The sequence below is a fragment of the Hemitrygon akajei genome, chromosome 4, assembly GCF_048418815.1.
Source record: "Hemitrygon akajei chromosome 4, sHemAka1.3, whole genome shotgun sequence".
Taxonomy (NCBI): domain Eukaryota; kingdom Metazoa; phylum Chordata; class Chondrichthyes; order Myliobatiformes; family Dasyatidae; genus Hemitrygon; species Hemitrygon akajei.
In genome coordinates, this window is record NC_133127.1 from 10,887,723 (window position 1) to 10,902,461 (window position 14,739).

Here is a 14,739-nt window from a genome sequence, read left to right on the forward strand (position 1 = left end):
TCACCTTATCTCCTTCCCTGCCCAACACCTCCCTCTAGTGCTCCTCCCCTTTCCCTTTCTGCCATGGTCTTCTACCCTCTCCTATCAGATTCCCCCTTCTCCAGCCCTTTCTCCCTTTTACCTATCAATTTCCCAGCTCTTTACATCACCCTTCCCCTCTCCCGGTTTCACCTATCACCCACCATCTTGCACTTCTCCCTCCCCTCCCCCACTTCTTACTCTGACTTCTTTTCTTTCAGCCATGATGAAGAGTCTAGTCCTGAAACATCGACTGTTCACTCTCTTCCATAGATGCTGCCTGGCCTGCTGAGTTCCTCCAGCACTTTGTGTGTATTAGTTTAAATTTGGAAGATGCCAGAACGGGGCAAGGAGAGTAGTTGGCAGGTGATAGGTGAAGCCAGGTGGGTGGGAAAGATAAAGGGCTGGAGAAGAAGGAATCTGATAGGAGAGGAGAGTGGACTATAGGGAAAAGGGAAGGAGGAGGGCACCCAGGGGGAGGTGATAGGCAGGTGAGGAGAAGCAAAAGGTCAGAATGTGAGAAGAGAGGATTTCAAGCATCTGCAGGCTTTCTCGTGTTTATGATATATATATACTTACAGTAAGTTATAGATTATTATTATGTATTGTAATATACTGCTGCCCCTAAACAACAAGCTTCAATACGTATGCTACAAAGCACAATATTGACAAGAAAATTATCCAAGAAAAAACATAATTAAAACAAAAAATACCAGTCCATTTTAGTGCAAAGTGGTCAGTGTTGTACTCAGGTAGTGATTAACGTTGTGCTGGTTGGTTCTAGATTTGAATGGTTGAAGGTAAATAGCTGCTCCTAACCCTGGCGATGTGGGATTTCAAGCTTTCATAGCTCCAGCTTAATGGTAGCTGTGAGATGATGTCATGGCCTGGATGGTGAGGATCTTCGATGATGGAAGTTGGTTTCTTGAGAGCTCCTCGTGTAGATACTGCCGATGGTGGGGAGGGATGAGCCGGTGATGCATTGGGCAGAGTCTGTACTCTCTCTCCAGCACACCAGTACAAGTAGGATAGAGTTTATTTAGGGAAGGTTATGAGCAACGTTCCCTCTATTTTGTAATAGTGTGCGCAAAAATCTTGGGCTGTGCAATTCTTTGCCCAGTGACAACGTGTTCACTGGATTTTATAAATGGAGGTATTCATTTTTAACAGCAGCCAAAATATTGTCAATAAGTATTTTAATCTCCTCTGGGTTTGATTGTTTTCGCTCTCGTTCATCTACACTCTCACATAACATATGTAGCAGGCCTGTAACGGGTAATGAAGAATTTTCTCACCAGAGATTTTGCAGACCATCCATATGTGATTTTCTTGCTAAGTAATGCTTTAAAAAGTCAAGTTTCCAAATATCACTGCACTTGCAAATTCTCCAGCAACTTTTGTATCGCGACAATACATGCAGGTAACACCATTTTCTGTATTGTACATAAATATTTCTTGTAGCTGCACATTCCTGACCTCATGAACTTTTGGTGTATCAGTTTCTACTGTTTCATTAAATCATTCCACTTTAAATGAACTAGCAGTTTTTTTGAGCTTCATGCCCTTTGCTTCTTTGGAATTTGACATAATGAATCAATAATTTCTACAATAAAAATAGTATAAGTAAGCCAGTTCTAAAACCTGTAGACAAATCATTGCGAACTCCATGTTGTCATACCGTCAACGGTAGAGATCAGAAAAGGAAATGTGATTATATACAATTGTGAAATATACTTAGCATGCCAATGAGGTAGAGGGGGACAACCTTTTGTGTGCAGTTTAAATTCTTTTGTGTGCTTGTAGCAAAAGATGTGTGCACGTGCACACACACACATACACACCTGAGAGAGAACATTGGTTATAAGCTAATAGAGGTGCATTTTCATTGCAACCAGTTGAATATTGAAAGGTCTGAATTGAGTGGACAAGGAGAGGCTTTTCCTATAGTGGAGGAATATAGGACCAGAGGGCACAGCCTCAGAATGCAAGGATGTCCCTTTAAAACACAGATGAGGAAAAATTTCTTTAGCCAGAGGGTGGCAAACCTGTGGAATTCATTGCCACAGATGGACGTGAAGGCCAAGTCATTGGGTATGTTTAAATCGGAGATTGATAGGTTCTTGATTAGAAAGAGTGTCAGAGGTTAACCATATAACCATATAACAATCACAGCACGGAAACTGGCCATTCCGGCCCTCCTAGTCCATGCCAAACTCTTAATCTCACCTAGTCCCACCTACCCACACTCAGCCCATAACCCTCCACTCCTTTCCTGTCCATATACCTATCCAATTTTACCTTAAATGACACAACTGAACTGGCCTCTACTACTTCTACAGGAAGCTCATTCCACACAGCTATCACTCTCTGAGTAAAGAAATACCCCCTCGTGTTTCCCTTAAACTTTTGCCCCCTAACTCTCAAATCATGTCCTCTCGTTTGAATCTCCCCTACTCTCAATGGAAACAGCCTATTCACGTCAACTCTATGAGGTTAAGAGGAGAAGTCAGGAGATTGAAGTTGAGAGGGCTAATAAATAAGACATTATAGCATGGCAGAGTAGATTCAATGGGCTGAATGGTCTAATTCTGCTCTGGTGTCATATGGTCTTATGATAACATGGCTGTGAAAATAAGATGAGGGCTAGAAGCAGCCATTGGTGAACATAGTGATTACACTGGTAAATGGGTGCCACAGTAGTGTAACAATTAGCGCAACACTATTACAACTCATAGTGTCAGAGTTTGGAGTTCAACCTCAGGGGTCAGTACTGGGAACATTGCTTTTCACATGGTTTGACAATGATTTGGATAATGGAATTGATGGCTTTGTAGCAAAGTTTACAGATGATACAAAGTTAGGTGGAGGGGTAGTTAGTGCTGAGGAAGCAATGTGATTGCAGCAGGACTTAGACAAATTGGAAGAATGGACAAAAAAGTGGCAGATGGAATATAGTGTTGGGAAATGTATGATAATGCATTTTGGTAAAAGGAACAATAGTGTGGACTATTATCTAAATGGGGAGAAAATTCAAACACCAGAGGTGAAGAAGGACTTGGGAGTCCTAATGCAAGACACCCAGAAGGTTAATTTACAGGTTGAGTCTGTGGTAAAGAAGGCAAATACTATGTTGGCATTTATTTCAAGCAGAATAGAATATACAAGCAAGGAGCTAATGCTGAAGCTTTATAAGACACTAGTCAGGCCGCACCTGGAGCACTGTTAACAGCTTTGGGCCCCATATCTCAGAAAGTACGTATTGTTATGGAGAGATTCCAGAGGAAATTCACCAGGATGATTTCAAAAATGAAGGGGTTAACATATGAGGAGTGTTTGGCAGCTTTGGGCCTGTACTCACTGGAATTTAGAAGAATGCGTGGAGATTTCATTGAAACCAACCGACTGTTGAATGGACTAGATAGGGTGGATGTGGAGAGGATGTTTCCTATTGTGGGGGTATCCAGAACTTGAGGGCACAGCCTCAAAACTGAGGGGGAAGAAGAGAGGTAAGGAGGAATTTGTTTAGCCAGAGAGTAATAGATCTATGGAATGCTCTGCCACAAACTGCAGTGGAGGCTAAGTGCATATATTTAAAGCGGAATTCTGATAGGTTATTTTATGCAGGTGGGTGTGTGGAATACCCTGCCAGGGGTGGGAGTAGAAGCAGATACATTGGGGGCATTTAAGAAATTCTTAGGTAGGCACATGGATGATAGAAAAATGGAGGGCTATGTAGGAGGGAAGGGTTCAATTGATCATAGAGCAGGTTAAAAGGTCGGCAAAACCATTATACATGCTGTAATGTTCTCTTTTGTTTTGCATGCCGTCCATACTGATCAATTCATCATATCAGTCCAATGCCCTCGAATGGAAAATTCTACAAAAAGTGTTGGATACGGCCCAGTCCACCACGGGTAAAGCCCTCCCAGCCACTGAGCACATTTGCAATAAACAATATCACAGGAAAGCAGCATCCATCATCACAGACCCCCAACACCCAGGACATGCTCCCTTCTCACTGCTGCCATCAGGAAGGAGGTACAGTATCCTCAGGACCCACACCACCAGGTTCAGGAGCAGATACTACCCCTCAAGCCATCAGGCTCTTGAATAAAAGGGGATAACTTCACTCAACTTCACTTGCCCCATCATTGAACTGTTCCCACAACCTATGGATGCACTTTCAAGGACTCCTCAGCTCATGTTCTCGATAGTTATCGCTTATTTATTTATTATTTCTTTCTTTTCTGCATTTGCGAAAATTGTTGTCTTTTGCACACTGGTCGAACACCCAAGTTGGTGTGGTCTTTCATTGATTCTGTTATTCTATAAGGTAATTGAGTATGCCTGCAAAAAAATGAATCTGTGTTGTACATGTAGACATATATGTACTTTGATAATAAATTTACTTTGAACTTTGAGCTAGTGTAAGGAAAAACAATAACAGAGTGCAGAATAAAGTGTTTCAGTTCGAGAGAAAGTGCAGATCAGGCAGAAATTATGACATGATAAGACAGTAAGAACTCTTAGATATGCACATGGGTGCAAGAGAAGTGGAGAGCTAGGCAGGAGGGAAGAGTTAGATTGATCTTAGAATCAGGTAAAGAGTCAGCACATTGTGTGCTGAGGAGTCAGTTATGTGCTGTACTAATCTATGGAACACAGTACAGTCCTTTGGCCCAAGATGTATGTTTGTTTGTTTGTTTATTGATTGATTGAGATATGGTGTGGAATACATCCCTCTGGCCTTTCAAGCCACACTGCCCTGCAATCTCCCGATTTAACCTGAGCCTAATTACAAGTCAACTTACAATGACCAACCAGTACATCTTTTGGACTGTGCGAGGAAACACATGTGGTCATGGGGAGAATGTACAAACTCCTTACAGGCAGTACTGGAAATTGAACCCGGATCGCCTATACTGTCCAATCACAAACAAGAGAAAATCTGCAGATGCCGGAAATCCAAGCAACACACACAGAATGCTGGAGGAACTCAGCAGGTCAGGCAGCATCTATGGAAAAGAGTACAGTCGACGTTTCGGACCGAGACCCTTCAGCAGGACCCTGTGGAAGGATCTCAGCCTGAAACGTTGACTATTTACTTTTTTTCATAGATGCTGCCTGGCCTGCTGAGTTCCTCCAGCATTTTGTGTGTGTCGCCTGTACTGTAAAGCACTGTGCTAAACATTACGCTACCATTCCACCCCAAAAGGTTATGTTAACCTTTTAACCTACTCTACGATCAATATAACCTTTCCCTCCTACACAAAGCAGTACAGCACAGTGCAGGCCCCTAACACTGTGCGAAATCTCCATTTTTCAGTCTGTTTTATGACCAGTTATGTGGTCTGTGCTCGAGGTCATGACGGAATAGATAATGAAGAAGCTGCAGAGGGTGGGACAAAAGACAATACAATTGACAGGGAGAGGGAGAGAGGGAAAGAGAGAGAGGAGGAAAGAGAGAAAGACTATAATGAGAAAGACTGTAACTCCCTAAGGGAGGGTGAAATTCAGAAAAGATGAGCGAAAATGAATCTTAATTAAATTTTACATATTCCCAAATTACAAAAGAGTGGAAACTATTTTTATAGAAAACATTAAGATCGGTGCTGAACAGTATTCTATTACTTATTAGCACTTGGGAATACAGTCAGTGCTTCGAGACACTGGTGGGGAGCAACTCGAGCAAGCAGGAGGGGAGTCAGATTGACAGTCGTACTTACTGAATGAGTCCGGAGTGCTGACATGGTTTTCGAAACAGCTAGCTCCCACAGTTGATCAATGTACGCTCTGTTCACTAGTCCCTGGGTGGTGTGCAATATGTGATCTTCCACCACGAAGAAACTGAAGGGAGAATTGCAAAGGGTCAGAGAACTGGATGCAAAAACGAGTCATTTAGTCACAGCAAATTCGCGCCTTCTATTACCACAGATTTAACACTAAAAGCACACGTAAAACTAAGCACCCTGATAACTGACTTCCTTAAGATGCAGAGAGGAGACACTCTTCACTTGTGTTTTTTTTTGCTTTTTAAAAGAAATTTTTGGTCACAGTGTTACTGAGGAAAATCAATCCTAGATTCATTGTAGAGTCACGGCTTACAATGATACACTTAGAGAGAGGTCCAAGGTGCAGGTGAGGAAAAGGGACCAGGAGAAGTGGAGAAAAAGTTGGTAACAGAAAGGAAAAGAAGGGTTAGAGGAAGAGGAAGGAAGGTTAATGGGATGGGGAAAGCGAGAAGGAGGATTAATGAGATTAAAGGATGGGCAGGGATAGGATTATTGGAGAGGACGAAAGGGAAAGGATTATGGGGGACTAAAGGGACCCAGTGGAATTTTGTGATGAGCCGGCAGCTTTCATGTTCACTTTCTGGTGACATTCTAAGACATTACATTCAGCCACAATGGAATCTGAACTCTGCGTATCTGAGAAAGAAGTAGAAAAAAGTAAGACTTGGAAGTATAAGAACATCATGAAGTGTCTTACAGCTAATGAAACATTCCTGAAGTGTAGAATAATGGGGTTGAGAGGGATAAAAAATCAGCCATGATGGATACTATTACAGCTACAGAAAGGGTGGGTAATGTAGCAGGATCCTCTTTTGAGTCAGTATGGGTGGAAGTCAGGAACAGGAAGGGAGCAGTTACTCTACTGGGGGTATTCTATAGGCCCCCTGGTAGCAGCAGAGATACCAAGGAGCAGATTGGGAGGCAGATTTTGGAAAGGTGCAAAAATAACAGGGTTGTTATCATGGGTGACTTTAACTTCCCTAATATTGATTGGCACTTGATTAGTTCCAAGGGATTAGATGGGGAAGAATTTGTTAAGTGTGTCCAGGATGGATTCCTGTCACAGTACGTTGACAGGCCGACTAGGGGGAATGCCATACTAGATCTAGTATTAGGTAACGAACCGGGTCAGGTCACAGATCTCTCAGTGGGTGAGCATCTGGGGGACAGTGATCACCGCTCCCTGGCCTTTAGCATTATCATGGAAAAGGATAGAATCAGAGAGGACAGAAACATTTTTAATTGGGGAAGGGCAAATTATGAGGCTATAAGGCTAGAACTTGCGGGTGTGAATTGGGATGATGTTTTTGCAGGGAAATGTACTATGGACATGTGGTCAATGTGTAAGGATCTCTTGCAGGGTGTTAGGGACAAATTTGTCCCAGTGAGGAAGATAAAGAATGGTAGGGTGAAGGAACCATGGGTGACAAGTGAGGTGGAAAATCTAGTCAGGTAGAAGAAGGCAGCATACATGAGGTTTAGGAAGCAAGGATCAGATGGGTCTATTGAGGAATATAGGGTAGCAAGAAAGGAGCTTAAGAAGGGGCTAAGAAGAGCAAGAAGGGGACATGAGAAGGCCTTGGTGAGTAGGATAAAGAAAAACCCCAAAGCATTCTTCAATTATGTGAAACACAAAAGGATGACAGGAGTGAAGGTAGGACTGATTAGAGATAAAAGTGAGAAGATGTGGAAGTGAGCGAAGTCCTCAAATGAATACTTCTCTTCGGTATTCACCAATGAGAGGGAACTTGATGACAGTGAGGACAATATGAGTGAGGTTGATGTTCTGGAGCATGTTGATATTAAGGGAGAGGAGGTGCTGGAGTTGTTAAAATACATTAGCACGGATAAGTCCCCAGGGTCTGACGGAATATTCCCCAGGCTGCTCCACGAGGCGAGGGAAGAGATTGCTGAGCCTCTGGCTAGGATCTTTATGTCCTTGTTGTCCACGGAAATGGTATCAGAGGATTGGAGGAAGGCGAATGTTGTCCCCTTGTTCAAAAAAGGTAGTAGGGATAGACCAGTTAATTATAGACCAGTGAGCCTTCCGTCTGTGGTGGGAAAGCTGTTGGAAAAGATTCTTAGAGATAGGATCTATGGGCATTTAGAGAATCATGGTCTGATCAGGGACAGTTAGCATGGCTTTGTGAAGGGCAGATCATGTCTAACAAGCCTGATAGAGTTCTTTGAGGAGGTGACCAGGCATATAGATGAGAGTAGTGCAGTGGATGTGATCTACATGGATTTTAGTAAGGCATTTGACAAGGTTCCACACGGTAGGCTTATTCAGAAAGTCAGAAGGCATGGGATCCAGGGAAGTTTGGCCAGGTGGATTCAGAATTGGCTTGCCTGCAGAAGGCAGAGGGTCTTGATGGAGGGAGTACATTCAGATTGGAGGGTTGTGACTAGTGGTGTCCCGCAAGGATCTGTTCTGGGACCTTTACTTTTCGTGATTTTTATTAACAACCTGGATGTGGGAGTAGAAGGATGGGTTGGCAAGTTTGCAGATGACACAAAGGTTGGTGGTGTTGTAAATAGTGTAGAGGATTGTCGAAGATTGCAGAGAGACATTGATAGGATGCAGAAGTGGGCTGAGAAGTGACAGATGGAGTTCAACCCAGAGAAGTGTGAGGTGGTACACTTTGGAAGGACAAACTCCAAGGCAGAGTACAAAGAAAATGGCAGGATACTTGGTAGTGTGGTGGAGCAGAGGGATCTGGGGGTACATGTCCACAGATCCCTGAAAGTTGCCTCACAGGTAGATAGGGTAGTTAAGAAAGCTTATGGGTGTTAGCTTTCATAAGTCTAGGGATAGAGTTTAAGAGATGCGATGTAATGATGCAGCTCTATAAAACTCTAGTTAGGCCACTCTTTGAGTACTGTGTCCAGTTCTGGTCGCCTCACTATAGGAAGGATGTGGAAGCATTGGAAAGGGTACAGAGGAGATTTACCAGGATGCTGCCTGGTTTAGAGAGTATGGATTATGATCAGAGATTAAGGGAGCTAGGGCTTTACTCTTTGGAGAGAAGGAGGATGAGAGGAGACATGATAAAGGTGTACAAGATATTAAGAGGAATAGACAGAGTGGACAGCCAGCGCCTCTTCCCCAGGGCACCACTGCTCAGTACAAGAGGACATGGCTTTAAGGTAAAGGGAGGGAAGTTCAAGGGGGATATTAGAGGAAGGTTTTTCTCTCAGAGAATGGTTGGTGTGTGGAATGCACTGCCTGAGTCAGTGGTGGAGGTGGATACACTGGTGAAGTTTAAGAGACTACTAGACAGGTATATGGAGGAATTTAAGGTGGGGGGTTATATGGGAGGCAGGGTTTGAGGGTTGGCACAACACTGTGGGCTGAAAGGGCCTGTAACGTGCTGTACTATTCTATGTTCTATGTTCTATGGAATAGTGGAACAGACTCGATGGACTGAATGGCCTAATTATGATCCTTTGTCATATTCTGGTTCCTGTTACTGGCAGGATGTGGACAGCGTGCAGAAGAGATTCACCAGAATGCACAAACATGAGAAAATCTGCAGATGCTGGAAATCCAAGGAAACGTACACAAAATGCTGGAGGAACTCAACAGGTCAATGTTCCCAGCTGAGACCCTTCATGGGACCTGATGAAGGGCCCATTTTGGTCTTGGACCAAAATGTTGACTGTTTATTAATTTCCATAGATGCTGCCTTGCCTGCTGAGTTCCTCTAGAATTTTGTGTGTGTCACCAGAATGCTGTCAGGATTAAACGGCATGTGCTCTAATCCTGGTTGGACAACTTTGGATTATTTTCTCTGGAGTGTTAGAGGCTTGAGAAGAGGTCTGATAGTGGTTTATAAAGTCATGAGAGTCATTAATAAAGTGGGCAGCCCAGAGATTTTACATAGAACTGAAATGGCTAATATGAGGGAGCATAATTTTAAGGTGATTGGAGGAGAAAATCGGGAGCATGTCAGAGGTAGGTTCCTTTTTTAGTACACAGAGTGGTAGGTGCATGGAACGCCCTGGCAGGAGTGGTAGTAGTGGCAGATACATTAGGGACATTTAAGAAACTCTTAGATCGGCACATGGATGAAAGAGAAACATAGGGCTACGTGGGAGGGAAGAGTTAAGATTGGTCTCAGAGTAGATTAAAAGGTCAGCACAACATTTTGGGCCAACTAGCCTGTACTGTACTGTGCTGTAATGTTCTGTGTTTTATGTTCTAAGAGGAGGATATGGAGAGCAGGAAGGAGAGAAGTAGAGTAAGTCCAATTTCAGATAGCTTTTGCTTGAGCAAAGTGTAAGATCAGCCTTCTTTGAAATTGCTTCATGATCAGGATGAGTTCAACAGGTGCAAAGAAGGGTGAGGTAGAGAAGGTCCAAACTAAGCGAGACAGGACATGACGAGGAGAAGGTGTGGATGTGGTGGGGCGGGGGCAGAGAGGATGAAGAAAGGAGAAAAGGCAGGGAAGGGAAGAGAGAAAGGGCAGGGTATTTAAAGTTGGGACTGCCAAAGAAAGAAATGTGGGAGCAGCAGAGGGAAAAAGTTAGAACATGACGGCGCCACAATTGCATAGCAGATAGCACGATGCTATTACAGCTTGGGGCACTGGAGTTCAGAGTTTAATTCCAGCGCAGTCTGTAAGGAGTTTGTACATTCTTCCCGTGACCCCATGGATTTCCTCTGGGTGCTCCAGTTCCCTCACACACTCCAAAGACATACAGGCTAGTGGTTAGTTGGGCAAAACATGAGAGGCAGGGGAGCTTCAGACAAGGGAGAGCAGAGTGGAACAAATGGGGAAGGAGAACTGGGTTGAGGAGGAAAATAGAGGGAATAAACTTGGAATGTAGAGTGAAAGCACACTCACAAGAAGGTGTGCACATAAACAGGTGAAGGGATCTCAGAGTGAAAAGGGACAGTGTGGAACAGATTCAAGAGTGAAGACTGAAGAGTCAAGTTTGTTTAAAGTCATTTCCAGTTTACAATTGTGAAGGAGAATGAAATAATTGTTAATCCTGTTCCAAAGCAGCACAAAATAAACATAATAAGATGGAGAACACTATAATAATAAAAACAATAAATATAAATACCTAAGATATCTCATCAAGAGAGATTGATTATATTTCTATAGTGATGCTAGGCACTGGAGTGCCTGTACATAAAGTGACTGACAGGAAATGATAAAGTAGTGGTGGTTGGGGGTGTGGGTTAGTAGGTGGAGGTGTTGAACAGCCTTATTGCTTGGGGAAGGTAACTGTGTTTGAGTCTGGTGATAATGGCGTGGATGCACCAGGACCAGCATTGGGTGAATGTCTTGGTGGCAAAATATCTCCTCATCCAAAAATAAGCTTAATTTGTTATCTAAGGTACGACATTCCAGAAGGCAAATAGCGAGATCACAGCGTCAGCAAAATTGTGTTTTTTTTGCATGTAAAACATACACTCACCCTACAATTTGATTAAAATACCGCCTGTAGCCGTCTAACGTTTCATGCTGCAACAAGACGAGCAGTTTAAGTTAGGACAATGAAGGACTACAAAAATAAAGAATTAGAGAAAAAGAGAGAGGGTCATACACTAGCATGCACAGTGGCTTACAGCAAATACAAAAGACGATATTGTTTCATTGAGGTTAAAATGGTCTTTAGTTAATGGGAATGAAAGGGGAGATTATTCCTACCATGTTAGGCGGGGGTTGAAGTACCAGGCGAGCCTGTTTCTTCCTTTGTTTCCTGTAGTAGCTCTCAAATGTATCTTGGGCACCCTGCAGGAATGAAACAGAAAAGAAGAGGATGTGTGTTGCAGTCGAGAGCGCGTGAACACTTTTTAAAAAAACTGACAGAAACCAGATTTGTCGTTGTAAGCCAGACCAAGTCTCCTGTTCACATGAAGATAACCCGTTGGTGCCTTATGAGAATGGGTTCAGTAAGCTAGGGCTTTTCTATTTGGAGTGAAGGTGACTTGATAGAGGTGTACAAGATAGTAGGAGACATGGAGAGAGTGGACAACCAGAGACTTTTTGCCAGGGTGGTATGGCTAATACCAGTGGACATAATTTTAAAGTGATTGGAGGAAAATATAGGGGGATGTTAGAGGTAGGATTTTTAATAGATGGAGAGTGGTGGGTGCATGAAATTCCCTGAGAGAGCTAGTAGCAGGGACAAATTATTAGGGATAATTAATAAACTCTTAGATAGGCACATGGATGATAGAAAACAGCTATGTAGAAGGGAAGGGTTAGATCAATCTCAGAGTAAGTTAAGGTTTGGTACTACACTGTGGTCTGCAGGGCCTGTACTATGTTGTAGTGTTCTATGTTCTGTCAATGTTTAGAAGTGAATGCCCCACTGTCCTGGAACTACCTCCGCCTTGATCCTGTTTCGACCTTTCTGATTTTTATGGTAGAGCCCAATTACTTTACCGCTGTGAATGGGCAGATCCATGTGTTAAAAGATGGAAAAAAATATTTTCAGAATGGCGTAGCAGTATTATGACGGATGAGGCCATTTTGTCCTCAAAGGCTAATTGAAAGGCATATCTGAGTAACCTCATTTCCCAGAGGCATTTAAAATTATCTCCTCACACCCCAGCCCGGGTACTTATGGAAATATACAAAATTATGAAGAGCATAGATTTGGTAAATCCTGCAGAGGTTTTCTCCCCTCAGTTGGATGAGTTGAGAACTAGAGGTCATAGGTTATGGTACAGTATAGGCCTTTTGGCCCATCATGTTGTGCCAACTTTTTAACCTACTTAAAGATCAATCCAATCTTTCTCTCCCATTTTAAGAGTCTATCTAAGAGTCTTTTAAATGTATCTGACTCTACCACCACCCCTGCAAATGCGTTCCATGCACCGGCCAATCTCTGTGTTAAAAAAACTCCAACGTCCCTTTTATACTTTCCTCCCAACACTTTAAAGTGGTGCCAACTCATGTCAGCCATTTCCACCCTGTGAAAGTCTCCTATGCCTCTTAGACCATAAGACATAGGAACAGAGTTAGTCTGTTCAGCCCACAGAGTCTGCTCTGCCATTCCATCAGAACTGATTCATTATCCCTCTCAACCTCATTCTCCAGGCCAATCAAGAACCTGATAACCTACACTTTAGACATACCCAATGACTTGACCTCTGCAGCCATCTGCGGCAATGAATTCCACATATTTACCACCTCATTCCTCCTCATCATCTCTGTTCTATCATCTTGTACACCTCTATCAAGTCAACTCTCATCCTCTAGCTTTTCCAAGTGTTCCTCATAATATGTACTCCCCAATCCAGGCAACATACTGGTAAATCTCCTCTGCACCCTCTCTAAAGCTTCCACATACTTCCTATAATGACGTGACCAAAACTGAACACAATATTCCAAGTGAGGTTTAACCGGGGTTTTATAGAGCTAAAACATTACTCACGGTTTGTACAAGATTCAATCTGTTTTCTGGCGTGCAAGCAAAATGGCACGTATCCTATGCTACAACATTGTGGGAGGAAGAACATTCAAGAGGGCGAGAGAAAGCATGGAAGTCCTCACACACGAGGTAAAGAAAGAATTAAACCTGAATGCAATTCAACTTGTCCGTTCTATATTACATTACAGGTGGGAATGAGAATCAGATTGATTATCACTCTCTTATTTGACTAAGATTCGTTTACTTATCACATGTACATCAAAACGTATAGTGTAACGTGCTGTTTGCATTAACAACCAGCACAACCTGTAGAGGTGCTGGCGGGAGCCCGCAAGTGCCAACACACATTCTGGCACAAACTTTGCATGCCCACAATGTTCAGCAGAACAACATAAACAGCACCAACAACAAAAGCAAAACATCCTTCCCCATCCCTCCCACCCACCTACTTACACCCGCACACAGGCCTCCAACACCAGGACAGGCCAACTCTAGGCCTCCAGTCCTCGGCCCCCATTCTCAGAATTGCACCCAGACAAATTTATGTGATGTGAAATTTACTATTCCACAGCATGAGTACACAGCCCAGACATAAAATTACTATAAATTACAATATAAATAAATACTGCATAGAAAAAGGAATAGTGAGGTGTTCTTGGATTCATGGACTATTCAGATTTCTGATGACAGAGAGGAAGAAGCTGTTTCAGAATCATTGAGTGTGTGTCTTCATGCTCCTGTACCTCCTCCCTGATGGGAGAATAAAGAAGGTTAATTTAGGATTAGTGTAGATGGTATGTGTGGCCTTGGATGGCCAAAGGTAAATTGTTAAATGAGTTTAATATTGTCACATGCATTGAGGTACAATGAAAAACTATTGTTCATGCTACTAATGCAGATATTTTTATCACATCAGTAGTACATGGAAAGCAATAACAGAATGCCGGATAACAGTTGCCCTTCAGCCTGGTGGTACATTCTTTCAGACTTTTTTTATCTTCTGCCCAGTGGGAGAGGGGAGAATAGATAATGTCCAGGGTGGGTGATATCTTTGATTACATGGGCTGTTGTAACCATCTCTAACACCATTTGGTTTACCACCACCTCCTCCTTCTCCAGGTCCAGAATGCAACAAATGGTCTACTCAACAGAGAAGATCATTGGCTGTCAATTACTGATGTAAAAGACCTGTTCATCGCCAGAGTGAAGAAAATTGCTGAAAAAATTAATGTAGACTACACTCAACCTCGCAGTCAATCATTCGCCAAATTGTCATCAGGGAGAGGCTACAAGTCCATCACCACCAGGACTATATGTCATCACCGAAGCTTTTTCCTGTAACTATCCAGTTTTCCAACAAAATCATTCAAGTATAATCCCTAAATGCCCCTGAACAAAATCTGTTAAATGACCTTTCCTGCTCTCCGTATTCTGTTCATAGGTTCACATTTATTTCAGCTTGTTTGCGCGTGTGACTGTTCTGCTATTAGTTGGTAGCTCTTGGCAGTTTGCACAATTGTCTTGTAAATTGTTGGTT

General features: G+C 42.9%; 1 protein-coding gene across 2 annotated transcripts in view; it reads right to left on the reverse strand.

Moving 5' to 3' along the window:
• Positions 1-14,739, reverse strand: part of LOC140726121 (exocyst complex component 6B-like) — an 835,898-nt gene that overhangs the window by 350,159 nt on the left and 471,000 nt on the right. For both annotated transcript variants that reach the window (XM_073042078.1, XM_073042079.1), the window contains 3 exons: positions 11,471-11,554; positions 11,238-11,284; positions 5,745-5,865 (listed from right to left, as the gene is read on the reverse strand). In XM_073042078.1, coding sequence (XP_072898179.1) covers positions 5,745-5,865; positions 11,238-11,284; positions 11,471-11,554 — 252 coding nt within the window. The remainder of the gene's footprint in view (positions 1-5,744; positions 5,866-11,237; positions 11,285-11,470; positions 11,555-14,739) is intronic.